This window comes from Podarcis gaigeae (genome assembly GCF_964106915.1).
Source record: "Podarcis gaigeae genome assembly, chromosome: 1".
Taxonomy (NCBI): domain Eukaryota; kingdom Metazoa; phylum Chordata; class Lepidosauria; order Squamata; family Lacertidae; genus Podarcis; species Podarcis gaigeae.
The window spans coordinates 20,094,583-20,122,227 of NC_139678.1; the positions used below are offsets into that span (position 1 = coordinate 20,094,583).

At 44.6% G+C, this 27,645-nt stretch overlaps 1 protein-coding gene across 2 annotated transcripts; it reads right to left on the reverse strand.

The window, feature by feature from the left end:
• BDKRB2 (bradykinin receptor B2) lies at window positions 1-27,645 on the reverse strand. Of its 2 annotated transcripts, XM_083737348.1 has the most exons (3): window positions 27,522-27,633; window positions 8,294-8,406; window positions 1-1,382 (listed from the first exon to the last, which is right to left on the reverse strand). In XM_083737348.1, exon 3 carries the CDS (start codon window positions 1,360-1,362, stop codon window positions 244-246), a length of 1,119 nt encoding a protein of 372 aa, XP_083593474.1. In that variant the 5' UTR covers window positions 1,363-1,382; window positions 8,294-8,406; window positions 27,522-27,633; the 3' UTR covers window positions 1-243. The 2 variants fall into 2 exon arrangements, with proteins under 2 accessions (XP_083593474.1, XP_083593473.1); XM_083737347.1 differs by lacking the exon at window positions 8,294-8,406 and having other exon boundaries at window positions 27,522-27,645.

Here is a 27,645-nt window from a genome sequence, read left to right on the forward strand (position 1 = left end):
TGGAAGTGCAAATGTATATGTATACAGAATTCAGTCCTAGAAATAAAAATAGCATTCATTCGTTGGCTGGAGCAGGTGGTCAATGCAAACTTTACAGCTGATATCTGTTTTCTCCAAAGTTTCCTCAGCAATGAATTAATCCACCTGGTTCAAAATGTGGGCACCATATCAAACCCTCTGTTTAAGCCTGCTACATTCAACATTTTATGTGTGTTTTTTCCTTATGGTAACAAGCAAGTGGCGCTATCGCAAATTAACAGCAGACTTTTTCCGGTGGTTTTCGACTGAAAAGGATGATCGGAGAGTTTCCAGGGTTGTCACTGTCTGGATGGATGGTGCTGCGCTAGGTCTTCTCTGGAGCATTCCACAGTAGACCTCCTTGGATTTCCTTCGGAAGTGTTTGCCTACCAGGACAAACAGAATTGGGTTAAGGCAGCTGTTGCTGAAGCTGCAGTAGGCGGCGATCTGGCTAGCCACGTCATTGGCTTGTTCAGCCCCACAGTCAAGAATAACCCCAGTGCGAACCAACGTATCCAAGAACGTGGTGATCTGGAAGGGAAGCCAGCAGACAATGAAGAGAAGAAGGACAAAGAGAACCAAGGTAGTGGCTTTTTTCTCTGTCTGGATAGCTCTGATCTTCTGAAACATGCTGTTTTGTAAAGCATGGATGATTTGCGCTGTGCAGTAGGTTATGACGCAGAGAGGGATCAAAAAGCCCACTGTGTTCAGCAAAGTGTTTGTGATCACTGTCCATTGCACAACTGATGGATAAATCAGAATGCAGGCGGTGACATTGTTTTCTTCGTCATATTCCAACGATCTAAAGAGGAGAGCTGGAGAGCTCAAGAACAGCGCAGAGACCCAAATGGCGAGGCAGTTCCACTTTGCACAAGAAGGCCGGCGCAGGCGTCCCAGAGACATTGTTTTCACCAAGGCCAGGTAGCGATCAATGCTCACCATCACCAGGAAGTAAATGCTGGAGTACAAGTTCATAGAAACGATGGCATTGACGGCTTTGCAGAGGGGCAGCCCAAACACCCAATGGAAGTTACTGCTTATCGTGATTGCCCAGAAAGGCAAACCACAGAGGAGGAGGAGGTCAGCGGCTGCTAAGTTTGCCAAGTAAACTTCGGCCACCGTGCAGCGGCTCTTGTGGAAGCAAAAGACACTGAGGATAAAGATGTTCTCCACAATTCCCACCGTGGCAAGAAACCAGAGGAACACTGGCTGGATTTCGAGCAGCCAGTTCCATTCCTGCGGCCAGCCGCAGGAGGAGTTTGTCGTGTTGTGCCAAGCAGACTGGCTCACCCCAGAGTTCCAGGCAGTTGTGACACCATCAAGAGCTGTGTTGTTTTCGGCCATGACAGTGGTCCACGTGGGGGCTGGAAAACAAGGAGGTAAATTTAGACCAGTTTTTGGTGCAATATGCAGAAGCTCAATATGCAATTAAAAACCAAGGGCCAGGTTTTTGAAGAAGAGGAGAAGAAGAGTTTGGATTTGATATCCCGCTTTATCACTACCCTAAGGAGTCTCAAAGGGGCTAACATTCTCCTTTCCCTTCCTCCCCCACAACAAACACTCTGTGAGGTGAGTGAGGCTGAGAGGCTTCAGAGAAGTGTGACTGGCCCAAGGTCACCCAGCAGCTGCATGTGGAGGAGCAGAGACGCAAACCCGGTTCCCCAGATTACGAGACTACCTCTCTTAATCACTACAACAAGCTGGCTTTTGGGGTGCATAATCAACTAGCAGAAGCCAGTGCAAGGATTTCCACCAGTGCAACAGGAGTCCTCCACACACACACACACACACACACACACACACACACACACACCCCGCTGCACACACCTTGCACCACTCCCAATCTGCTGCGGAAGGCTAGTGGACCCCATCAGAACAGATTGAGGAAAGCGTTGCGTTACAGCCAGGCTGGGCAGCTCATTAAAAAGATGAAAAACTGCTGCTAAGATGAAAGATGCATTTTGTTGCGGGACTGCTAGCGCCGAGACATTTGAGATTGATCAGGGTTTGTAGACTAGGTCCCCACACGGCGTGGTGTTGTGCATAGGTGACACACTCCCAGCCAGCAGTCAATGTCGGAAAGGGACAGGCATCTATCAAAAAGAGAACACTGTGAACAAGCCTTGAGACAACCTTTTTAAATGTACTGCAATGGCCTTCCCTAAGCAGGCTGGCTGGGGTTAACCGAGGGGTGGGAGAAACTAGCCCCTGCTGGCAGTGCAGGCCTGGGGGGGGGGGGCAAGGCACAAAAATCACTTATGAGACTAATGGGGTGTATGAAGTGTGGTGACACACCACCACTACCACAACGAGATCAAACACAGGAGAAGTGGCTTTCAATTTGAATTTAGCCTGATCTTTTACTCCCCTTCCTTCTCTCCCCTCCCCTTTTTATGAAGATTACCCGCTCTGCGATCCCACAGTTAATTCTCCCCTGGTCTCCTTGCTGGCCCAAATAGGACTAATTTAGCTAGCTAGCCCTGGTGATTATCTAATGTTTATTGGATGGATTTTCCCCCTAAATTGATTTTTGAATTCTGAATTTATTGTTATTCATGTTTTATACTGTATTTTATGCTGTTTTCTGTTGCATCAGTTAAGTGTTTTAAATTTGTTGCTAGCTGCCCTGAGCCTGATTTTCTGAACCGAGAAGGGCGGGGTATAAATAAAAATTTATTATTATTATACTTATCAGCCTTCTTTATGTGAGAGCTGGACCATAAAGAAGGCTGATCACCGAAGAATTGATGCTTTTGAATTACGGTGCTGGAGGAGACTCTTGAGAGTCCCATGGACTGCAAGAAGATCAAACCTATCTATTCTTAAGGAAATCAGCCCTGAGTGCTCACTGGAAGGACAGATCCTGAAGCTGAGGCTCCAATACTTTGGCCACCTCATGAGAAGAGAAGACTCCCTGGAAAAGACCCTGATGTTGGGAAAGATGGAGGGCACAAGGAGAAGGGGACGACAGAGGACGAGATGGTTGGATAGTGTTGTCAAAGCTACCAACATGAGTTTGACCAAACTGCGGGAGGCAGTGGAAGACAGGAGTGCCTGGTGTGCTCTGGTCCATGGGGTCACGAAGAGTTGGACACGACTAAATGACTAAACAACAATTATTATAATTTATTATGGTAAAGATGTGTGGTAAAGTGATTTTTTTTCCAGGGGGAGGGCAGCAATACAGCTCCTTGCAAAGGGCACAAGGAACCCTAGATATGTCTCTAGATGGGATTTGTAGAACAAAACATACGGAAGACACCATTTTCAGGAAGGCACGCTTGCACATAGCTGTGAATCAAAAGCTGCTGTGCTACAGCCATTTAGCTAACAATGCTGTCACTACTTCTTCCTTCTTTGGGGGAGTGAAACATCCCCCGGATGCTTGCCTTAGGTGGGAGAATGTTAAGTGGCCTTGAGGGCACTTCCTTTCCCAGAAGCTGGAAAGAGAGAGGCATTGCCAGGAAAAGTGAACAGCAGGCAGCCAAGTTTTGTGCCCAATTTTGGGTGCAATTCAGAGTTCTGGCCTTAAGCTTTAAAGCTCCAAACAACTGGGGTCCAGATTAGTAGTGGGCCAACTTCACCCATTTAATCCTGCCCATATGCTCTTCTTGAGTGTCCACCATCAGTTAGGTTGGAGCACAAAATGGGCAGGACCTTATTGATGGTGGCCCCAAAGCCACATAATTCCTTTCCAATGGACTTCTGGTTTGCGCCTTCAATTGTGGCATTTAGAAGTCTCTCCACTTCACAGCTGCCCAGAGCTGACAATGTAAATAATTTCATACCTGCAGAGTGCCCCAGAAAAAAATGGGACATCCTGTTTTTTTCACAAAGGATCACTGCAGCCATTTTGGGTGCCACGATTTTGGGTTGCACTCTCACTCCGAAAAAGTGCTTCTGGTCAAAATAGTAAAGCAAGTTTCTATTTGCTACCATGCTGCAGTCACATGTGCCTTAAAAAGTGGTATCAAAGGGTGTTAACAGCACCTTGAACCGATTGTCGATATAAGTCTGCCTCTGCCATTAACCAGACAGAAAAGAAAGTACAAGCAGACAGTTAAAAACAGGCAGGCAGAGAGAGAGGTTTTAGGGAATCACACAGGCTATAAAAGAAACCAGAGAGGACAGATGCAAAGCAGGCAGGGTTACTCTGCTGCTGTTCATTACTGCATGGAAGAGAGAATTACAATAATTGCAGCATTCCTTGCCCTTATTTGACAAGTTTCACCTGCTCAAATTCTGTCTTCTGCACAAATATTAAACGCACAGGATCCCAGGATCCCTTTGCATCTTGTCTCCTCCTAAAACAAACAGATTTACCCAAGCATGTAAACAGTCCCAGCAGCTCGCAACACCCACACACACTTTTTTTCCTCCTAGTCAAATATTTCAATTTAATTCCTTTGGGTAACTGGAAAAACTTTGTGGATTTTTAAACAGTACATAAAACTAAGCGGCACATTTTTTAATGCTGCTTACTAAAACTAAAGCCAAAGAAACACATTGCATGTGATCTCTATTGATTTGGGGGCAACTAACAGTGGACAAGGGACCCGGGTGGCGCTGTGGGTAAAACCTCAGCGCCTAGGGCTTGCCGATCTCATGGTCGGTGGTTCGAATCCCCACGGCGGGGTGAGCTCCCGTCTTTCGGTCCCAGCTCCTGCCCACCTAGCAGTTCGAAAGCGCCTCCGGGTGCAAGTAGATAAATAGGTACTGCTTTATAGCAGGAAGGTAAACGGCTTTTCCGTGTGCTGTGCTGGTGCAGGCTCGCCAGAGCAGCTTCGTCACGCTGGCCACGTGACCCGGAAGTGTCTCCGGACAGTGCTGGCTCATGGCCTCTTAAGCGAGATGGGCGCACAACCCTAGAGTCGGACACGACTGGCCCGTATGGGCAGGGGTACCTTTACCTTTAACAGTGGACAAATTTATTAGTAGCAAAACAAAGACAGCTGTTGTGTGCACGAGATGCTCTCCTCTCTCACCTATTTATGGCAACATAACAAGGACAAAGGAAATGGAAGGAGACTCCTTTGGCAGTTCCACGCAGCCCAACTGCATCAACCACGTAATGGCAGGATGCTTTCACACACTACGGTAAATATACCAAGAATTGGGCGTGAGATGCAGTCCAGCATTCTGGAAAAGGGCAGGTTTGCCTGGACATTCCTGCACAGAGAACTGAAAACTCTTCACTGGAATGTTTTTGTTGGCTGAGGGATTTTCTCCCCTAAATACCTTTAGTTCTTCTGCATACCTCGTGGTTCCCCTAAGATACCCGATAGCTTATTTGTGTGCAAAGTGTGTTGGGTTCAACAAATGTGTCCCGTCAGTGCAAAGATTTCAGCTTGCATAATGGTGGTCTCTCCAGAGGCGGAGCTAGCCGCTGTGCACCCAGGGGTGGGACCATGGGGAGGGGGGAGCATCCAAGGGGGACACCGTGGCAAGTGTCCTGGGGGCAAGACACCCATGGGGGCAGAGACAGCCACCCATGGGTGGTGGAGCGAGCTGCCCATGGCGGGCTGCTTCCTGGGGGGGGGGGAGTGGGAGGGAGCTGCACCGCTTTCCCAGCAGCCTTCCTTCATAATAATAATAATAATAATAATAATAATTTATTTATACGCCGCCCATATGGCTGGGTTTCCCCAGCCAGTCTGGGCAGCTTCCAACAGAACACAATAATACAATAGTCTATTAAACATTAAAAGCTTCCCTAAACAGGGCTGCCTTCAGATGTCTTCTAAAAGTCTGGTAGTTGTTTTTCTCTTTGACATCTTGTGGGAGGGCGTTCCACAGGGCGGGTGCCACTACCGAGAAGGCCCTCTGCCTGGTTCCCTGTAACTTGGCTTCTTGCAGTGAGGGAACCACCAGAAGGCCCTCGGCACTGGACCTCAGTTTCCAGGCAGAAAGATGGGGGTGGAGACGCTCATTCCCTCTTCCTTTTGACACCTCGGGGAAACTTCCCCCCGGAAGCAGCCCAGGAGCGGGGGGCAACGGTGCGCCGCCCCCCGTGACTCCCAAGCCTCCTCTGAGCTGTCAAAAGAAGGGGAAGGACGCTGGCAAAGTGGTGCAGCTCTGGCCCTTCCCTCAATGGCTCGGGGTAGGCTTGGGAGTCGTGGGTGGGCAGCACACCAAATGTCGCCCCCCCCTCAGTGACCCAGGGCAGACTGCCCCCACCCCTTCCTCTTCCCCTGGGTCTCTCCCTCCCCCATGCTCCCTCCCTCCCTAAATCTGCTCCAGAGAGTTGGGGCAACAGATTTAGGGGACATGTGGGGGGAGAAGAGGGGGGGGGACACAACATCTTGTTGCACAAGCTGAAATCCTTGCGCCGATTGAACATTCATGTACATGGGATACAACCCAAGGTTTTTGGAATGTAAGGATTGTTGCCCCAAGAATGAGTTTTTAATTCATAGGTATAGGATCAACCACATGTCCTCCATTTTGTTACTAATATAGATGACAAATCACCTCTCAGTTTCTATTATCTGTTGTTTCAACAGGATGGCTGAAGTGAATTAAGGAGTAACCAGTTTGCACACCAGCAAACAGATATTGCTTTTCTCATTCGATACTTGTCTTCTCTCGTGTCATTATGCCTTTTCCCTGTATGTGTTTATATTAAAATTGACAAACACAACCCCAAAAGAAGCAGTTAGAATATAAAAAAGCAAAACAAAACAAGCTGTCAGGGAAGGACTCCCAGGCTAACCCCTGTATGTTTACTCAACTCCAGCTGAGTTGTGAGGTTAGTTTTGTTCAGGGCAACCAAAAAAAGGTGCCGACAATGTTAAGTGGAGTGTTCCTGCCATTACATCATTTAAGTGTACTGAGTCTATAAAAAGCCTGTCCTTTCAACCTTTTAGCAGGGGCAGTTACTGGCTGCTTGTAGTAACAAGTTTTGTGTGCCCAGGCGCCGAGGGCCCGCCGCCCTGACAAGACCACACAAGACAACGTTCTTCGGTTCAAATTAGGCCACCATTTTATTGATTCTGAGGGAAGGGGGTCCTACGACATACATACAACAAATAGGAGTGACCTCATCAGGATCGCTGGGACCCTGTGGCCCTAGCACCTGCCTGGGCAGAAGCATCTTCTTGGACAGAAGTCCTGGGTCCCTTTAACAGGATACCCCGTTCCCTTGGTGGGGCAGGCAGAGGCCTACAACCTCCCCTCTGATCATGACTAAGGCTACACCCAATGCCTAATCTGCCCAAGTTGTGACAATTACTATGAGGAGGGCAAAACCCACAGACAGGCTCAATTAGTCTGAAGGATAAATTCCTCATCGGCCCAGAATACAATGACAGGCAAAACCATAGCAAGGTGGTGGAGTTGAACGTGGCAGGAATGCAGCTTAAATGGCCAACAGCTCCTCCTTTCTTGTGCTCGGTCTCCTTCTGCTACCACTGCCACCACCAGTGGATGCTTCTCCCATCTTTCCCTTATGTGGCAGCAGCAGCAGGAGGAACCGTTGACTATTGAAGCCACACCCATCTCCACAATTGGCCTCCTCTTTTTCCTACTGCTGCTGCCACTGGCTGGAGGCTGCTTCCTCACTCTTTCTCCTCCACAGCAAAAGGAGGAGGCGCTGGCCACTGACGCCCCTCCATGCTCAGCTTTCTCTGACCCCTGATCGTTCTGTACATTAGGAGGTGGGGAATGAGCTGGCCTCCTGGGAGTTGGCACCTATGGATGCCTATAGGAGGGGGTTAGACAGATTCATGGAGGAGATGGCTGCTTGCCAAGATAGCTGTGGTACCTCGGGTTACAGACGCTTCAGGTTACAGACTCCGCTAACCCAGAAATAGTACCTCAGGTTAAGAACTTTGCTTCAGGATGAGAACAGAAATCGTGTGGCGGCAGCAGGAGGCCCCATTAGCTAAAGTGGTACCTCAGGTTAAGAACAGGTTCAAGTTAAGAACGGACCTCCAGAAGGAATTAAGTTCTTAACCAGAGGTACCACTGTATCTCCACCTGGGAATGACAAATTCTGCTTGTGGGCTTCTCGGAGGCTTTTGGCTGGCCACTTTGAAAGCAGGATGTCGGACTAGGTGGGCTTTTGGCCTAATCTCGCAAGGCTCTTATGATATTCTTATAAATATTTAGCAAAGAATCCCAATAAAACTAGAGGGTTGTATGAAAAGAATGTCTCTGACCCAGTGTGATGCGCTTATCCAGTAGCCCTTTTTGCTCTTTCTCATCTCATCTCATCATGGCGATTCCTTGTGAAAATAAATACTATTGTGGGTTTAATGAGAAGCAGAAACTTCACCTGCTTAGAAAGAAGACACCTGGCAAGTGTGGGAGGATGTCAGAGCAGTTGTTTTCTCAAGGATGCACCGGCTACTTCTTCATGATGAATATATGCACAAAAATGGCAAACTCCTAAACAAGGGTGAGAGTTAATGCCAAAGTACAGCCCGTGATTTATTTGTATGATTATACATGAATCACTTAGACCAGAGGTAGCTAACACATGACCCTTAAGATCTTGCTGAATTCCCAACTCCCACCTGCCCCATTGTACAAATCCAGCTTTGCTTTGCTAACTTTAGGCTAGGAATGGGACTGAGTCTTAAACCCATGGAATCAAACTGACAGATAAAGTCTTGTTCAGATGTTTGCTTAACCGACCCGGCATTGTAGGATGGTGTGACACTTAAAATGATCCTCACGCTAGCCGGGGAAGTTTATTGCAGCCTGCCCCCAAATTGGCCAATTGTGGGAGGGCTACTTGACTGGCTCTGCCCCTGGGGGTGGACCAGACTGAGCTGTAGGTCTCACTCTGGTCCACTCTTGAGTATTTAAATCAGGCCAGTTTCCACCTCCTCACGCAGCTCCTGGCCCGTCATCCCTGGCCATTCGCCATGCTTGCTGGGGCTGATGGGAGTTGTAGTTCAGCAATATCTGGAGGGCCAAAGGTCCCCAAACATGTCATAAGATTTAATCCTAGTTGTTCCTTAAAGGCTGCATGCATGCCTTTCATCGTGCCTTCACAGACCTTGCTAGCACAGATCCAGTCTGTATGTAATTAACAGGCTTTGCCTCACTGTTCTGTTTGTTTTTTGTTTCCTGGAGCCATGCCTAGCCATATGGGAGTCCCATTTATCATCACAACAGTTCTGAAAGCTGTTGTGGAGGAGGCAAAGGTCAATGCACAATTGCGTGCCGACAGCAGCTCAGCCCATCAATACGCTGCACTTCCTGGCATCAGCTAACTGTGGAGGGGATTTCTTTCTGTCCACCTACAATTTTTTTTTTTGGCCCGGATCCCCAGAAAGGAAGCAAGATTTAAAAACTGATCAAAGCATTCAGGCCAAACTGGACATTATGGGATATATCTGATAGTAGTTACATTGATAATTTTTTTAAAAGGAGTAACAGCAAAAGGTCACCCCAATTCCGAAATAAGACCATAATACAGGAGAAAATGGATCTAATCCCTTTCCCCTCTTGCCATTTCCCCTGAGAAGATACCACCTAAGCTGCTATAAAGCCAAGAAGAAATCTGCTACTTGCACCCACAATAGCCTCCTTTCCAGGGCAAATAGCAGGCTAGAGGGAGGAGGAGGTTAAATTTACAGTGGTACCTCGGATTAAGTACTTAATTTGTTCTGGAGGTCCATACTTAACCTGAAACTGTTCTTAACCTGAAGCACCACTTTAGCTAATGGGGCCTCCTGCTGCTGCTGCGCTGCCGGAGCCTGATTTCTGTTCTTATCCTGAAGCAAAGTTCTTAACCTGAAGCACTATTTCTAGGTTAGCGGAGTGTGTAACCTGAAGCGTATGTAACCTGAAGAGTATGTAGCCCGAGGCACCACTGTATCAGAGGAGTGCAAGAGCTTTGGATGAAGTGGGAGTAATGAGGTGATGTTGGCACATTTGCTATGATGCTTTGCAAGGTGGGGGAGGGTGGTATCACAAGCTTGGAATATTACAACTTAAAAGGAGATTTGTGCTGACCCATCTCTCCCAGTTCTGTCTGCTCAGACTGGCAGCAGCTCTCCAGGGAACTGAGCAGTCCTTTCCCAGCTACTTTTCAGCTGGAGATACCATGGGCTGGACCAGGCATGCTCTGGATTCCTTGCATAGCTTTGCAGCTGCACTGTGGCTTCCTGTTAAATGCTACCTGTTGTTTATTTTCTGATGAGTGTTATTATGGTGTGGAATCAGATTCCCCCTCACCTTCTCAAAAAAATAGCAATGCAGTTTTGTTCATTCTAATCAGGCCAGTATAGGAATGGAATGGATTTTGTTGACTTTCTTTCTGTGCATTTTTCTGGGAGCAATCTCATGATTTGGTGCTTCAAATTTTCAGCTCCATTGCCTGTGCTTTTCTCTCAGCCACCGGCACAGACGTGAAGCCACAGGGCTTTTCGAATGATAGATATCAGCATGTTTTCACTCGTTGATGGTCATTCTTTGGGGCCTAAGTAATGTGGATGTAACTATAAAGACCACAGTGTGAGATATATCACTCTTCTTCCTCCCGCCTCACTTACAAAAGGTTAACAAGGAATTGGAAGCATTGTGACGATACCTGTCTGAGAACAGGTCAAATCTTCTCATGCAAATTCCATTAAATTTAGCAACGTATTCCTAGGAGCTGTGTATTTGCCCATAGTAGTTCAGGCTGGTCCAGGGGTTTAATCCACAGCAGGTATCCCTAAGGTAAGATGGTGCCACAGCAAGCATCAAGTAAGTAACTCAGATAAAGTTTGGCAGTAAAAACCTGGCCTTATCTATTATTACTTGATTAGGATGGCTCTTTATTGACCCACAACAAACATGTCTGACACACAGAGACCTTGGGATAACAAAAATGTTACTATGCTACTGGATTGAACCCAGTGCTAGATTTACGTATAAGCTAAACAAGCTATAGCTTAGGGCCCCACTCTCTTGGGGGGGCCCCAAAAAATTAAAGAAAAAAAAACGCTGGATGTACATTTCCAAAATATAAGTTAAAAAACAAATAAAACCTACATACAGCAACAGTGTTTTGAAGGCTCCTATGGTGTAAGTAATGGGCCCTGCCTGCTAGCCTGCTCCCTAAAATATCACTGGTAATTATTTCACTATTAATATACTTCTTCTTAATTGTATTTCACTATTAATATACTTCTTAATTGTATATCAGTTCAACAATTACGTTGATAAAATACATATTTTGTTATGTGCAAATGGCTTTAGATACCCATTAGGTCCATAAATTACCATATAGCATATATTCAAACAGAAAAAAAACAGCGACAAATTGTTGTTGACAAAGGACAGCTGGACATATAGGGGCCCAGTGGCGTAGCGTGGGGGGTGCAGGGGGGCCAGCCACACCGGGCGCAACATCTGGGGGGCACGCGCTTGCACTCGCAGCTCTCTGCCCCTACCTGGCTCACTCACTCTCTCTCACTGCAGTGCTGGCTGTGCGAATCCGATCCGAGCCGCCGGGTCGCCACCCAATGTGGAGGGGGTGGGTGCCAGGCGTGCGGTGTGGAGAGAGAGTGAGGGACTATCTGGGGGAGGGACAGTGCAGCGGCCGCCCAGCGCAGCGCTGAGCGCGGGAGAGAACCACACCAGACCAGACCAGGCAGCAGCAAGAAGAAGCTGGCAGCGGCGGCAGGTTAGGGGTTAGGGGGCGCAAATTACTTGCCTTGCCCCGGGTTAGGGGGCACAAATTACTTGCCTTGCCCCGGGTGCTGACAACCCACGCTACGCCACTGTAGGGGCCCCATTACCTTTAGTAGCTTAGGGCCTCATCAAACCTAAATCCGGCCCTGATTGAACCTTAAAAGCATTATTTAGACAAAATAAGGAAGGCAGAGCAGAGCTACTGTGGGGAAAACATCTGGGACTCACTGAATGGGGGAAAAACAGAATTGGATCATATGTCCTAGATGGATAAGAACTGATGTAGCAGTTGAAAGCTGTGGCAGGCCTTGACTGTAGAAGAATAAAATTATGAAGGAATTAAAGAATTAAAGAAAGTTGAAATGGGCGTGAGAAAGAATGAGCAAGTGAAGGTTGGAATTTGAAGATTGTGTTTGCAAGATAACTGTGAGAAAAGGACCAAACAACATGTGTGCCGTCGCGATTGCTTTAAGGGTTAAGGGCAAGGGAAGACAGTAAAGATAAGAAAGTAGAAGCTAGCTAGTTATGACAAGATAAGGGAGTTATTAACAGAGTGGTTACAGTTTCACCAATTAAATGATATTTTTAAGATGGATAACAAGAACGGCTTTAGTTAAAGAGTGGTTAGAAAATAACATTACGTAAAGTGTTGTCGAAAATGTACAGTTTGCTCTTTGAGTGGCATACGAAAGATGAACAGGTTAAGTCTGTAATGATACACTGGGCAAAGGATTTGGGACATAATATCCAGATGGCAGACTGGGAAAGGTCATGGAAAACAGATTTGAAATTTGTTGTACGCTGAAAGAAAATTATATGAAAATGATGTACCGGTGGTATTTGACTCCTAGTAAGTTAGCAAGAATGTATAGAACTAGTACAAATACAAAAATCCCATGACTGCAATCACGGAGCAGGAATTCTAACATCCATATCATCCATAACATTTGTTACATTACAAATGAGATTGAAATCCTGCTAATGTTTCCATCTGCATGCAATGGTGTCCTAAGTATATTATGAATTTTTCCCATTCTTTTAAAAAGTTTTTGTCCTCTTGGTTCCTGAGCTGAGTTGCTGAGGTCTGTCACGCAAGCTGTGAAGACTCTGCGGATCCCTAAGTGTGCCAATGTCTGTTGGCATCGGTCACTGTGATGTTCGGGCTGAAGATAGCTTTTGAAGCTCCTGAATGATTGACCAGGAGGGAGAGAACATGCCAGTCGGGCATGTGGTGTTTCTGCCAGGGTCCTACTCGAGTGTAGGACAAGCTCCTGACAATGGATTGATATAAAATATAGATTAAGGAATAATATGCAGTTTCAAATGTTGGCAATAGGACCCATGAAGGGGATGGGGGAAGTCTCGAGATTCAGAGAATCTTCATATATGGATATGTATATTTGGATTGTTATAAAATTATATTTGTAAAACCAAATAAAAATGTTTTAAAAAGAAAGAAAGTAGAAGCTAGCAGAAGGAAGTATAACTATATATGGACAAGGCTTCCCTATGCTTGTAAATGTATAAATGCCTGTGCTTTTTCATATTTGGTGAGTTCATCAGTGGTTTGAAGATGAGTTGTAGTTAAGGTTTAACCGCATTGTCCATGTTTGGACAACACAACAAGCTGCAGTTGATCTAAAAGAGAAACGAAAGCATCCAAACTTGGCCTCATGTCCATGTCAGGGGAGAGGGTAGGGGAAAGCATATGAGCTTGGGGCAAGACTAGGCTCATTCTCATGATGTTGAATCATGGTTTAGATCAGGCATAGGCAAACTCGGCCCTCCAGATGTTTTGGGACTACAACTCCCATCATCCCTAGCTAACAGTACCAGTGGTCAGAGATGAAGGGAATTGTAGTCCCAAAACATCTGGAGGGCTGAGTTTGCCAATGCCTGGTTTAGATAATCTTAAGGGTTGACGAGATTCATAGTCCTCCTAAGCTGCCCTTTCTTAATGCAATGCTTCCCAGGTATTGCTGGACAACACCTGCCATCATCCCTGACCACTGGCCATGCTTGCTGAGGCTCTGCAGTCCTGATGTAAAAAATATTGGACTACATGTACCACTGGATTTATTCAGTATAAAGGCAATCCTACAATCAGGTTATTGAAGGCCTGTAGGTCAGAATGCAACACCATTCACTATTTTGCAGCAAGGATTTCAGAAACCTCTAAGAAAAATAAAGGAGCCTATGCCTCAAACTCGGTTGTTTATGTTTCTGGGTCTTTTCTGGGGTTGTTTTTTTTTTTAAAGAATAAAACAGTCTTGATCCTAATGGAAAGCAACGTCAGCTTCATCTGATGAAAATAATTCCTGATCTCTTTTTAACAAGCAGAATAGTTTTTGCCTGCGTCAGGAAAGAAGCAGTAAACTGTAGAGATGCCACTGGCATCGTCTGATGAAGCTGCCATGCAACTAGCTCAAAAGATAAATTGAATACTGTAGGCAGTGGGTTTCTTGTACAATACAATTATGTGGCCATCCAAATGACCACATAACGTACCTTTCTGACAGCGTGCCAGAAAAATGTCTGTCTGCGCCGGAGATCTTTATCAAAGAGGGCAATTTCCCCTGTGACTTGTAGGACTTGTCTGCCTGCCATTTTGCTTCCCTTCACGTCATCCAATTTAATATATTTCTAATGTCTGGAGGAGCGGGGAGTGTCCAAAGGCAGAGGCAGTTCACTCACCCTTTGCAGATACCAAGGGTAAGGAAATAAGGAGAGCCCTGTTGGATTAGACTAAAGGCCTGCCTAGCCTCATCTTTCCTGCAGTGGCAAACTAGATGCTTCTGGGAAGCCCACAAAGATGATGGGAAGACAACAGCCCTCTCCTGCTGTTGTTCCCCAGCAGGCTGCCTCTGATACTTCAGGAAGTACATAGTCATCCTTATAACCTTGCCCTCCATACATTTGTTTCATTGCCTAGTGAAGCCATATACTGTATTTTTCCATCTATAAGATGCCCCCTATTTTGGGGGACTCAGATTTAAGAAAATGGGGGGAGGTGGCACAGAGTATAAGACACCCCCTAATTTTTGACATTATTTTTTAGGAAAAAACCCTAGTCTTATACACGGAAAAATACGGTAACTTGGTGGCTTCACTTGATAGGGCTGGATTTGACCCCTGCCCTAATACAAATGAGAATGAATGAATGTGTGTGTTTGTATATCTTCCGATATACATAAAAATGTAAGGCTGTCATCACACATGCCCCATTGGAGGCTTTGTAGTGCCACATCACAATCCTGGATTTGGATGAAGAAATCAGGCTGGGAAGCTGAAAAGTGAACTTAGTTGGGTGGAAAGGGAAAGTTCTAGAGATTTAATTGGGCGGGGGGGGGGGGGAGTGGCAGGAGAGTTGGTGAATGGAATGAGCTCCAAGTTTCACAGATGGATAGCAACACATATGTGTCCTGACTTCATGTAACACTAAGCGAAGCCACTGCCATTTTCCTTAAGTCTCAATTTTTCTCAAATGTCAGGGCCTACTATAGTTACCCTGCAGAATTTTTTAATCAACAGGAGGGGCAGATAATTATCAAGACTATAGCAGTTGAGGAGTGAGATTTACCTATTTCCTCCTGAGGAAGTAAATACAAAGTATCATCCCTGTAAAGGAGGCCAAACAGAAACAAGGACTGTAAAGCACTTTGTACTGTAAAACATGCTTTAGAAACAGTCCATGATAAAGACACGCTCTGAAGGTTTAAAAAACATGTTTTTCAAGAGTGAGCTGAGTAAAAAAGGATGGAAAAAAGCAACTTGAGGCTTTGTTTTTTAATACTTAGAACCAGTGCTATTTTTCTAGAAAAAGAGGTGCCGGAACTCACCATGAACACCTCCCTCATTCTCCTAGAATGGCAATGGTGCCCACTTGAGAGGTGCCAGAACAGAGTGAAGCAACTTATGGATCGTGCTTCACATATTAGGCTTCTAATCACCAGCTTCATAGGGGGAATGAGCTATGCCGAGGTTCAGGGGAACTCATCATTTTCTCTTTTGCAGGATATGACCTATGCCACTTTATTGCCTGAAATTGGCAGGGAGCGTGCCCCTTCTCAGTGCAGTTTTGTGAGCATTTTCCCCAGTGCGGCAGGCTGCCCCTCCCCAAATAAGTGCTACTTGATAAGTCATCACATGAAATTAAAAACCAGAGATAGAAAATCCTCCTTCAGGAGGTGGAGAATGGAGTGGTCAGGTAGACAAAGCAGAATTTTCCAGCTACAACTTGCATTCTTCTGCCAGAGAGATGCAGCTTGTGGCAAAAAGCAGAACAAACATCTGCCTCTTGTTTCCTGCCATAACATACAATGACATAACATAACATACTAAAACATAACATACAATAACATACATGACACGACTTCCCCAAGCTTTCCCTTCACTGCACCCTTATTTTTTTTAAGACAGCATTTCTAGCAATCCTTCATTCCAATTCATAACTGATTCTCTTTATATTTTATTTAAATTTAAGATTTAACAGCTATAATTCTCTATCTTATATCCCTTGACATTTTAGCATTCCGAAATTTTACAACAGTTCCTAAGATAAACTTTAAATTTTCTCCAGTCCTCTTCCACCGTCTCTCTCCTCTGGTCACGGATTCTGCCGGTCATCTCTGCCAATCCCATAAATTCTGTCACCTTGGTCTGCCATTCTTCCAGAGTGGGTAGTTCTTGCTTCTTCCAATATTTTGCTAGTAGAATTCTTGCTGCTGTGGTTGCATACATGAAGAATGTTCTGTCTTCCTTTGGTACCATTTGGTCGACCATGCCCAAGAGAAAAGCCTCTGGTTTTTTAGCAAATGTCCGCTTAAGAATTTTCTTCATTTCATTATAGATCATTTCCCAGTAGGCCTTAATCTTTGGGCAGGTCCACCAAAGGTGATAAAAAGTTCCTTCACATTCATTACACTTCCAGCAATTATTATTGGGCAAATGATATATCTTTGCTAGCCTGGCTGGGGTCATGTACCACCTATAGATCATTTTCATTATATTCTCTTTTAAGGCAGTGCATGCCGTAAATTTAATGCCTGTGGTCCATAACCTTTCCCAGTCCGCAAACATGATGTCATGACCAATATCTTGTGCCCATTTAATCATTGCTGATTTAACTGTTTCATCTTGGGTGTTCCATTTCAGCAGCAAATTATACATTCTAGACAAATTCTTAGTATTGGGCTCCAATAGTTCCGTTTCTAACTTTGACCTCTCCTTCTGAAATCCTACTTTCCTGTCTTGCTTAAACGTTTCATTAATCTGCTGGTGATGTAACCAGTCTCTGACTTTAGGTTTTAATTTCTCCAAGCTCTGTAGTTTGAGCTTTTCACCATCATATTCCAAAATTTCACTGTATTTTGGCCAGTCTGAATCCATATTAAGTTTTTTTACCGCTTTAGCTTCCAGGGGTGACAACCACCTGGGGGTTTTATTTTCCAACAAATCTTTATAACGATTCCATACATTAAACAATGCTTTCCTGACAATATGGTTTTTAAAGCCTCTATGCACTTTTACCTTGTCATACCATAAATATGCATGCCAACCGAAGTTGTTATCATATCCTTCTAGATCTAAAATGTCTGTATTCTCAAGAAGTAGCCATTGCTTCAGCCAGCAAAAAGCTGCTGCTTCATAATAAAGTCTTAAGTCCGGCAGGGCAAAGCCCCCTCTATCCTTTGCATCAGTTAGAATCTTAAATTTTATTCTGGGCTTTTTGCCCTGCCAGACAAAATTAGATATATCTTTCTGCCACTTCTTGAAACAGTCCATTTTGTCCAAAATTTGTAATGTCTGAAATAAAAACAACACTCTCGGCAATACATTCATCTTAATAACAGCAATTCGGCCTAACAAGGAGAGTCTTAACCTAGACCATATGTCGAGATCTTTCTTCACCTCCAACCAACATTTCTCATAGTTATCTTTAAATAGGTTCACATTTTTTGATGTTAAGTTCACCCCCAGGTATTTCACCTTTTTTGTTATTTCTAAACCGGTTTCTCTTTGAAAGCTATCTTTTTCCTCGATCGTTAGATTTTTCCCCAGCACCTTCGTCTTTTGTTTGTTTAATTTAAAACCTGCCACTTGACCAAATATTTCAATAAGTTCTAAAGCTCTTTTCGTACTGGCTTCTGGTTGTTGCAGAGTTAAAACTAGATCATCTGCAAAAGCTCTTAACTTATAATGTTTAGTTCCGAGTCTTATCCCTTCTACCAGCTGGTCCCTTCTGATCATGTTCAATAATACCTCCAGGACAGATATAAATAATAGAGGGGATATTGGGCATCCCTGTCGTGTCCCTTTTTCTATTGGAATCTCATCCATAACCATACCGTTCACAATTAATTTAGCCTTTTGTTCAGAGTATATTGCACTTATACCATTTTCAAAGTTATGGCCTACCCCCATCCCATGGAGATTCCTCTTTAGAAAGGTCCAACAAATATTGTCAAAGGCTTTCTCCGCATCCACAAAGATCAACACTGCTTTTCTGTTTATCTCCATCTCCAGGAGTTCTAATATATCTATAATATTTCTCACATTGTCTGACATATATCTCCCTGGGAGAAAGCCTGTTTGGTCTTTATGAATCTCCTCTGATAACACTTTTTAAAATCTTTTTGCTAAAATTTCTGCAAAGATTTTATAATCCACATTTAAGAGTGATATAGGGCGGTAGTTCTTAACTTGGTGTTTCTCAGTTTCTGTCTTTGGTATAAGTGAGATGAATGCCTCTTTCCACGATTCGGGAGCCTTTTTCCCCTCTAAGATTTGATTGCATACTTCCTTCAATGGTTGTATTAACCATTCCTTCAATGCTTTGTAGTATCTGGCCGTCAGTCCATCTGGTCCTGGTGATTTTCCCAGTTGCATTTTTTGAATGGCACCCTCTATTTCTTGGTCTGTAATTTTCTCATTTAAAGTCCTCTTGCTTTTTTCAGAAATCTTTGAGAGTCCATATTTTTTAATGAATTCTTCAATCTCTTGTTCTTTCTTTGGCCCTTGAGCATATAACTTTTTGAAATAACTTTGGAAACAATTGCTAATCTCGTTTGGTTTGTTGATAAATTTACCATCCACTTCTAGGGATGTCACGGTGTTCAGCTTTTGTCTCTTTTTCAGTTGCCATGATAGCAATTTCCCACATTTATCTGCTGATTCAAATGATTTTTGCCTCATTTGTTTTATTTTCCATTCTATCTCCTCGTTCACCAGTTCCATATATTGAGTCTGATAGTACTTTATTTCTCTTAGAATCTCCTGAGATTTAGGTTTAGACCTCAATTTCTTCTCTCCTCCTTTTATTTGATTCCAGATTTTTTCCTTCTTCTCATTCTGTTGTTTCTTCTTTATGGAGTTTTGCTGAATCAGGAAGCCTCGCATCACGGCCTTGCTTGCATCCCATATTATTCTTCTTTCCACCTCTGATCTTAAATTTATCTCGAAATAGTCCTTCAATGTCTTTTGGGCCTTTTTGTAGATTGTTTCATCTTTAAACAGGGTGTCATTCATTCTCCATCTGAAGGTTCCAGTTGTTGTCAGCTTCATTTCCATCTTTACTGCATTGTGATCGGAACAAGTTTTTGGGCAGATTTCTGTCTTTTTAACCCTTGGTGCCAGATTGCTGGAAATCCATATTTGGTCAATCCTGGTCCATGTCATTTTTGCTTCAGAGAAGAAGGTCCCCTCTCTTTCTAGAGGGTTCCTTGTTCTCCAGATATCAATCAAGTCCATGGTGTCAGTCAGTTCAAAAAAGGTCTTTGGCAGTCTCCCATCCTTGGAAATCGTTTGTCTCTGCGCTTTATCCATGTTTGTGGAGACTACTCCGTTCATATCGCCCATAAATATTATTTTAAAGTCCATAAAATCCATTAACGTCTCATGCAACTTCTTGAAGAACTCGGCCTTCCCTTCATTAGGTGCATAAACTCCTACAATCAGAATTTTTTCTCCTTGAATTTGAATTTCCACTGCCAGAAATCTTCCTTGTTCATCCTTGAAAATTAATTTTGGTTCTAATTTTTCTTTCACATAAATCACAACTCCCCTTTTCTTAACTTTGTCAGAAGAAATGAACTCTTGTCCCAATCTTTTATTTATCAAAAGTTTTCTGTTTATCCTGGCAATATGGGTTTCTTGCAAACATATTATATCTAGATGTTCTTTCTTTAGTATATGAAATCCTAACCCCTGCCCTAACCCTAACCCCTGCCCTAATACAAATGAGAATGAATGAATGTGTGTGTTTGTATATCTTCCGATATACATAAAAATGTAAGGCTGTCATCACACATGCCCCATTGGAGGCTTTGTAGTGCCACATCACAATCCTGGATTTGGATGAAGAAATCAGGCTGGGAAGCTGAAAAGTGAACTTAGTTGGGTGGAAAGGGAAAGTTCTAGAGATTTAATTGGGTGGGGGGGGGAGTGGCAGGAGAGTTGGTGAATGGAATGAGCTCCAAGTTTCACAGATGGATAGCAACACATATGTGTCCTGACTTCATGTAACACTAAGCGAAGCCACTGCCATTTTCCTTAAGTCTCAATTTTTCTCAAATGTCAGGGCCTACTATAGTTACCCTGCAGAATTTTTTAATCAACAGGAGGGGCAGATAATTATCAAGACTATAGCAGTTGAGGAGTGAGATTTACCTATTTCCTTCTGAGGAAGTAAATACAAAGTATCATCCCTGTAAAGGAGGCCAAACAGAAACAAGGACTGTAAAGCACTTTGTACTGTAAAACATGCTTTAGAAACAGTCCATGATAAAGACACGCTCTGAAGGTTTAAAAAACATGTTTTTCAAGAGTGAGCTGAGTAAAAAAGGATGGAAAAAAGCAACTTGAGGCTTTGTTTTTTAATACTTAGAACCAGTGCTATTTTTCTAGAAAAAGAGGTGCCGGAACTCACCATGAACACCTCCCTCATTCTCCTAGAATGGCAATGGTGCCCACTTGAGAGGTGCCAGAACAGAGTGAAGCAACTTATGGATCGTGCTTCACATATTAGGCTTCTAATCACCAGCTTCATAGGGGGAATGAGCTATGCCGAGGTTCAGGGGAACTCATCATTTTCTCTTTTGCAGGATATGACCTATGCCACTTTATTGCCTGAAATTGGCAGGGAGCGTGTCCCTTCTCAGTGCAGTTTTGTGAGCATTTTCCCCAGTGCGGCAGGCTGCCCCTCCCCAAATAAGTGCTACTTGATAAGTCATCACATGAAATTAAAAACCAGAGATAGAAAATCCTCCTTCAGGAGGTGGAGAATGGAGTGGTCAGGTAGACAAAGCAGAATTTTCCAGCTACAACTTGCATTCTTCTGCCAGAGAGATGCAGCTTGTGGCAAAAAGCAGAACAAACATCTGCCTCTTGTTTCCTGCCTAAAGTCACACACGGCAGCCTGTTAGAGTCTCTAAGAGAAAGAATGTTGTCTGTCCTTTGACATCTTCCACTGGCCAGCATTAACCAGAGGGTCTCTGTTGTATTCAGCTCCCATTAGTAATCTCAAGGAGAAAGTTACGTTCATTGGTTTGCACAGGTGTGAAGCCTGGTTATGGCTCAGAGGCTTCAGCCCTGGAAGCACCTCAACTCCAAAACAAACTTTCTGAGCAAAATTCCCAATGTTCTCTGCTAAAGAACCAAGACAACAGTTTGGGTTCTGTAACTCAGATAACATTACATTGCCTCCCATCAGCAGTCCACACTCCCCAAAGACCCTAAAGTTGGAATCTAGGGAAAGTATTTGGACACATCTGCCAAGGGGTGGTGTTGACCATTTTTTGTATTGTTCCCGTGTCTTTAATAGCTGCTTGATGTGCACATATCGCCAAGTGAGAATGTTTATGTCCATGCATCTAAAAGCTTCCAGTGCTGATTTCTGCATGTCAAGCTGCTGTTAAGGCCACAAGAGCAAAGTAAACCAGATTTTCTTTTTTCACTGGTGAATGCTACCTAGGTCAGGTGAAAGACTGGCTCACTTGTAAGCATAATTGATTATATTTTCAGTTACTTCCAGAATGCAAACATTTGATTGAAGGTGCTTAAGGTCACCATGACATCATTTGTCTGGCATGGAGGAGAAAGGAATGGAGATGTCTCATCAACAAGTTTCTTTGGAGAGGCTTCTTGGATGCTGTAGAGACTTGACTGCTTCCAAACTGGCCATTTGGGGGTGGCAGCAATGGGGGTGGCAGCTGGGGGGGGGGGAGAACCATGCTAGATTCACATACTTTTCATGAGGCAATTGCAAGGTCACAAGGTGGTTAGATTGGTCTCAACTAGGGCCAGGGCCTTTTCAGTACTGGCCCCGACTTGATGGAACGCTCTGTCACAAGAGACTAGGGCCCTGTGGGACCTGACATCTTTCTGCAGGGCCTGCAAGACAGAGCTGTTCCGCCTGGCCTTTGGTTTGGACTCAGTCTGACCCTTATGTTTCCCTCCCCTTATGGTCTTGATTTATCGGCTACTTTTAAAATGAGGCTGCAATTTAAATTGCATTTTAACCTGCATTTTTAATTGTTTTTTTCTTTTTTTTCTTTCCCCCCTATCATGTTTTTTACTGTGATTTTATTGGTGTTAGCCGCTCTGAGCCCGGCTCTGGCTGGGGTATAAATAAATCTATTATTATTATTATTATTATTATTATTATTATTATTATTATTACTACAAAACATTCTGCTCCCATGTTTTCCCTGCTCAACTTCTGGGTTCCCCCTGACCCTCAGGCTCAGAAAATCCAACTTTTTATTATTATTTTACAGAGTGAAACACCTGGTAGAAGCTCTCATTATTGTAAGATCATTTACCCCAATATCATTAATCTCAGCAAGGAGCTAAGTCAGCTCAGCAGCACTCAGCCTGCTCATTGATCAGCCAACTGAAGTGAATGAGCTACTTTTGCTGGAGACAATGTCCCTGAGTTTGCGTAATCCCTACCACCTGTCTCAATACAGTGGTACCTCAGTTTACAGACGCTTCAGGTTACAGACTCTGCTAACCCAGAAATAGTACCTGGGTTAAGAACTTTGCTTCATGATGAGAACAGAAATCGTGCTCTGGCGGTGCGGCGGTAGCGGGAGACCCCATTAGCTAAAGTGGTACCTCAGGTTAAGAACAGGTTCGGGTTAAGAACGGACCTCCAGAAGGAATTAAGTTCTTAACCCGAGGTACCATTGTATCTTGCATTGCTGGGATGTTAAAGTAGACTTGTTGGCACTAATTTCACTGAATGCTCTTAGGCCTGCTGGTGTTTCCACACTTGAGAACATAGGAAGTGCTCTTCCTTATCATTACATCTTCACATCTGGGATTAGGAGAAGAGGCTTCCAGGGCACAACCCGAGGTTTCCAAAACAGCACTTTTTGCCTCCTATGTTTATGAAACATGTTTTTGCTGATAGCGTCAAGTGTTCCTACTGCAGGCGTTTTAGGATCAGAGGGGAAAGGAAATTAAAAGGTAAAGGTAAAGGTACCTCTGCCCGTACGGGCCAGTCTTGACAGACTCTGGGGTTGTGCGCCCATCTCACTTAAGAGGCCAGGGGCCAGCGCTGTCCGGAGACACTTCCGGGTCACGTGGCCAGCGTGACATCGCTGCTCTGGCGAGCCAGAGCCGCACACGGAAACGCCGTTTACCTTCCCGCTGGTAAGCGGTCCCTATTTATCTACTTGCACCCGGAGGTGCTTTCGAACTGCTAGGTTGGCAGGCGCTGGGACCGAGCAGCGGGAGCGCACCCCGCCGCAGGGATTCGAACCGCCGACCTTTCGATCGGCAAGTCCTAGGTGCTGAGGCTTTAACCCACAGCGCCACCTGCGTCCCATGGAAAGGAAATTACCGGTGTATTTAAAGGGCAGTAACTGAGTTGCCCATTCTGTGGTCTGAGGCTTGTGATGACTTTGGAAAGTGCTTTAATTTTAACTATGCTTTATGCCATGGGTAGGCAAACTAAGGCCCTGGGGCCAGATCTGGCCCAATCGCTTTCTAAATCCAGCCCGCAGATGGTCTGGGAATCAGTGTGTTTTGACATGAGTAGAACGTGTCCTTTTATTTAAAATGCATCTCTCGGTTATTTGTGGGGCATGGAAATTCATTCATTTCCCACCTCCAAAATATAGTCCAGCTCCCCACAAGGTCTGAGGGACAGTGGACTGGCTCCCTACTGAAAAAGTTTGCTAACTCCTGCTTTTTGCAGTAGTTTAATTGCATTACAGAGGTACCTCTGGATGTGAACGGGATCTATTCTGGAGCCCCGTTCACATCCTGAAGTGAATGTAACATGTGACTGCACGTGCGCAGGTCGCGTTTCACCGCTTCCATGCATGTGTGTGACGTCATTTTGAGCATCTGCACATGCGCGAGCGGCAAAACCCGGAAGTAACGCATTCCATTACTTCTGGGTCGCTGCGGAGCGCAACCTGAAAATGCTTAACCTGAAGCGTATTCATCCTGAGGTATGACTGTATAGTACTTGCAAATTCTCATTGTGAACTGCTCTGTGATACATTTGTATGGGTGGTATACAAATGGGACTGAAATAAGAACACAGCTCAAGTGAGCCCTCCTACAGGAAGTGGAAGCAAGGCCTAATGGCAGGTACCTCAGCAGTCTTTGGGAACTAACAAAATCAGAAAACATCCACCATTAGGAATGGGCAAATCTGGATACCACCTAATCTCCTAACTTCACTGCCCTGGTATCTTCAACTAGAACAATGAAAGTCCCATCTGAAGCCCTGGAGAACCACAGCCAGTCAATGCAGACAGTGTTGAGTTAGGTGCACCAATGTTCTGGCCTGGTATAAGGCTGCCACTTGTATTCCAGTGAGAGTTGAGGTCAATTGAAACAGTCCTTCTTCTCATCAACTGTCTGATTCCAGAATGTCCCAGTTGGGACCAGTAGAATGGACCACCTTGGAAGGTGGTGAACCCTCCACCACTGGAGGTTTTTAAGCAGAGGTTGGATTTTAAATGGAATTCTTTAGCTGTGTTGCTTTTCAGGGGATTGGACTAACTCTACAGTTCTATGATCCTTTTCGTAATCAAGCTTGAGCACATCTCCCATACTCCCAATAGAAGACAAAGCTGCCAGGAAAACAAACCCTATCTATTTCTTCCTGCAGATTCCCTCAGGAAAGAGAAGCTTTTACGTAGGAGTTTTTCCCTTACATAAAAGGTTATTTGCAGCTTAATAGGTTCTTTGCAGCTGAACATGCATTAGAGATTTAATGGGGTATTTATGTCCACCCCCAATAGGCCAGCCAAAGACATTTCAGTACCTGAAGCAGACCTCCAAAATGATGCCTCCCCACCAAAGAACATGAGGGGCAGGGAAGATCTACATCAGGAACAGAGAAGAGATTGACATCAGGATCTGCTGCCCACAGTGGACCCTGTTGCCTGAGGTGGTTGCTTCATCTTGTCTCATGGGCCATGTGTCCCCCTCTTTCCATTTCTTTATATCAGTGTGGGATTTTTGTTGTTTGATTTTGTTTTCTCTTCTAGCAATTAAAAACTGGAGTAGAGAACCTGTGGCCCTCTGCTGGACTACAATGTCTACCATCCTGACAATTGACCATGCTGGTGGGAGCTGGAGTTCAACAACATCTGGAGGGCCACAGGTTCTCCATCTTTTAAGGAAATGCTACTTTGCATGGGACGTGGGTGGCGCTGTGGGTTAAACCACAGAGCCTAGGACTTGCCGATCAGAAGGTCGGTGGTTCGAATCCCCGCGACGGGGTGAGCTCCCGTTGCTCGATCCCTTCTCCTGCCAACCTAGCAGTTTGAAAGCACATCAAAGTGCAAGTAGATATATAGGTACTGCTCCAGTGGGAAGGTAAACAGTGTTTCCGTGTGCTGCTCTGGTTCGCCAGAAGCGGCTTAGTCATGCTGGCCACATGATCTGGAAGCTGTCTGCGGACAAACGCCGGCTCCCTCGGCCTATAGAGCGAGATGAGCGCCACAACCCCAGAGTCGGCCACAACTGGACCTAATGGTCAGGGATCCCTTTACCTTTACCTTTACTTTGCACACACATTTCATGGCCTTTCCAGACTTCTGCAGGTGAGCAGCTATCTGCAAGCCACACTGAGAATTTTATGACCTCATATTGATGGCTACCAATTCAAAGTGACTTGTATGATCAGCATGGGTAGTATCTCCTTCCCTAGAACTATCTTCTTTTAGACTGGTACTATCATCACTGTGGGGAACTCTGCTTGGAGACAGCTTAGCATTGCAATATTTTTCAGAAGCAGGAGTCCCAACACAACTGCAATTCAGGGAAGGGGAATTATGAGTTAAGGAATGGGACTTGGGGAGAGCACACAGGACACCTAATGTCCTGAAACCAGGTAGGACCAGTTTCTGCAGATTGCATTGGGGAGCAAGCATCACTGTAATTTGTCACACAGCTGCCCTGCACAAAACACATATGCTGCAGGCAAATACTCACTTGGAAAATGGCAACAATGAAGTGATGGTCTGGAGTTCCAGTGCTATTGCTACTGCCCCTGCCATTAATACTACTACAACTGCAAACTCCATAAAATTTATTAGCCCACCTGCCCAGACACATATACTACTAGTAGTAGTACTGCTGCTACTATTACAAACTTGCAAATATATTCATGAAATTTAGTTGCTCACCTGCTCAGACACATGTACTAGTGCTATTGCCAACTTGCAAATATATTAATAAAACATATTAGTCCACCAACCCAGAGACATTTATATATGCATATACAGAGAAATAAAGTTCTCTACCTAGTTGTCACTTTGTTTCATAACATGTTCTTTTGCATTTTTATTCAGAGCTAAGTTCCTGTGAGGTCATTGAGACTTACTCCCAAGTACGTACGCTAGGGTATTTCTGCTCCTGTCTATTCCCTATGTCACATTTCCTACAACAAGCAATTGCACTAGAGACCAGATAACTGTTGTTTCTTTTCATAACCATAACTGTCTTCTGCAGCCTTTTCAAAGCTAGGATCCATCTTTGCAGCCTGCAACTTGGGAGCCATTTCAATTATTTTTACACTTTTATCTCTCTGTTTTCCTCCTCTTGTCTCTCTCATTTGAAAAAACAAAAAACAAAAGCACAACAAAAGGAAATGGTCCTGGCAATGCTGCAGGCACAACCCATATGGGTCCTGATCCAGCAGTTAAAGATCATCATTCTACATGCATCATCCCAAACATGAAGGGTCCACAACTCCTTGAAACTGACTGTCATCACCAGCCAATCACCTCTTAGTAACTAGCAGAGCAATCCTGTGCATGCTTACTCAGAAGTAAGTCCCCCTGTGTTCAGCGGGCCTCACTGCCTTTTACAAACGTGTTTAGAACTGTAACTTTAGTGACCCATGCCTCGGACATTTATGTAATCCACTGGTTTAACTTTAATACTACTGAAATCAGCTGTGTGTGCACATCCATTGTGTCAGAGGCAAAGGGACTCTGTGTGCGTCTGTGTGCATGTTGACTCCCAAAAAGTAATTGCATTCATCGATAAAAGCTGTCACTGCAGTGCAGTAAGTAGAAATAACAAGCCCTTTGGGAACAAAGGGACACACTGAGGAAAGGCTGTAGCTCAGTGGTGCAGCATCTGCTTTGCATGCGCAAGGTCTCCGGTTTGATCCCTGCCATCTCCAGGTAGAGATGTAGAGTGCTCCCTGTCTGAAAACATCATGGACCCATGGTCTAACCTGGGATGAGACAGCTTCCAATGTTTCTAAATAAAGCAGAATTTTTGTAACACAGAAAAAGAAAAGTTCATTAGTAACTGCAACCAGGAGCTAAGAAAACTTTTGGGGAAATTCCACCGTTAACAGAGTTATGAAGTCAGAGAGAAGCAGAAGTACATACCTTTCTAGCAAAGACTTGGGTAGCTCTCGGAGCGCTGGGGCTGGCTGCGGAGTGCCTTTGTGAATGTTTCTGAGGAGTTTTCTTGTGGTTTCCGAAGAGTACTGAAGCAGCTCCTCCCTCTGTC

What these genes read in the sequence shown, in the direction of transcription:
- BDKRB2 (XM_083737347.1), bottom strand. Translation starts at nt 1,362, where the DNA reads ATGGCCGAAAACAACACAGCTCTTGATGGTGTCACAACTGCCTGGAAC.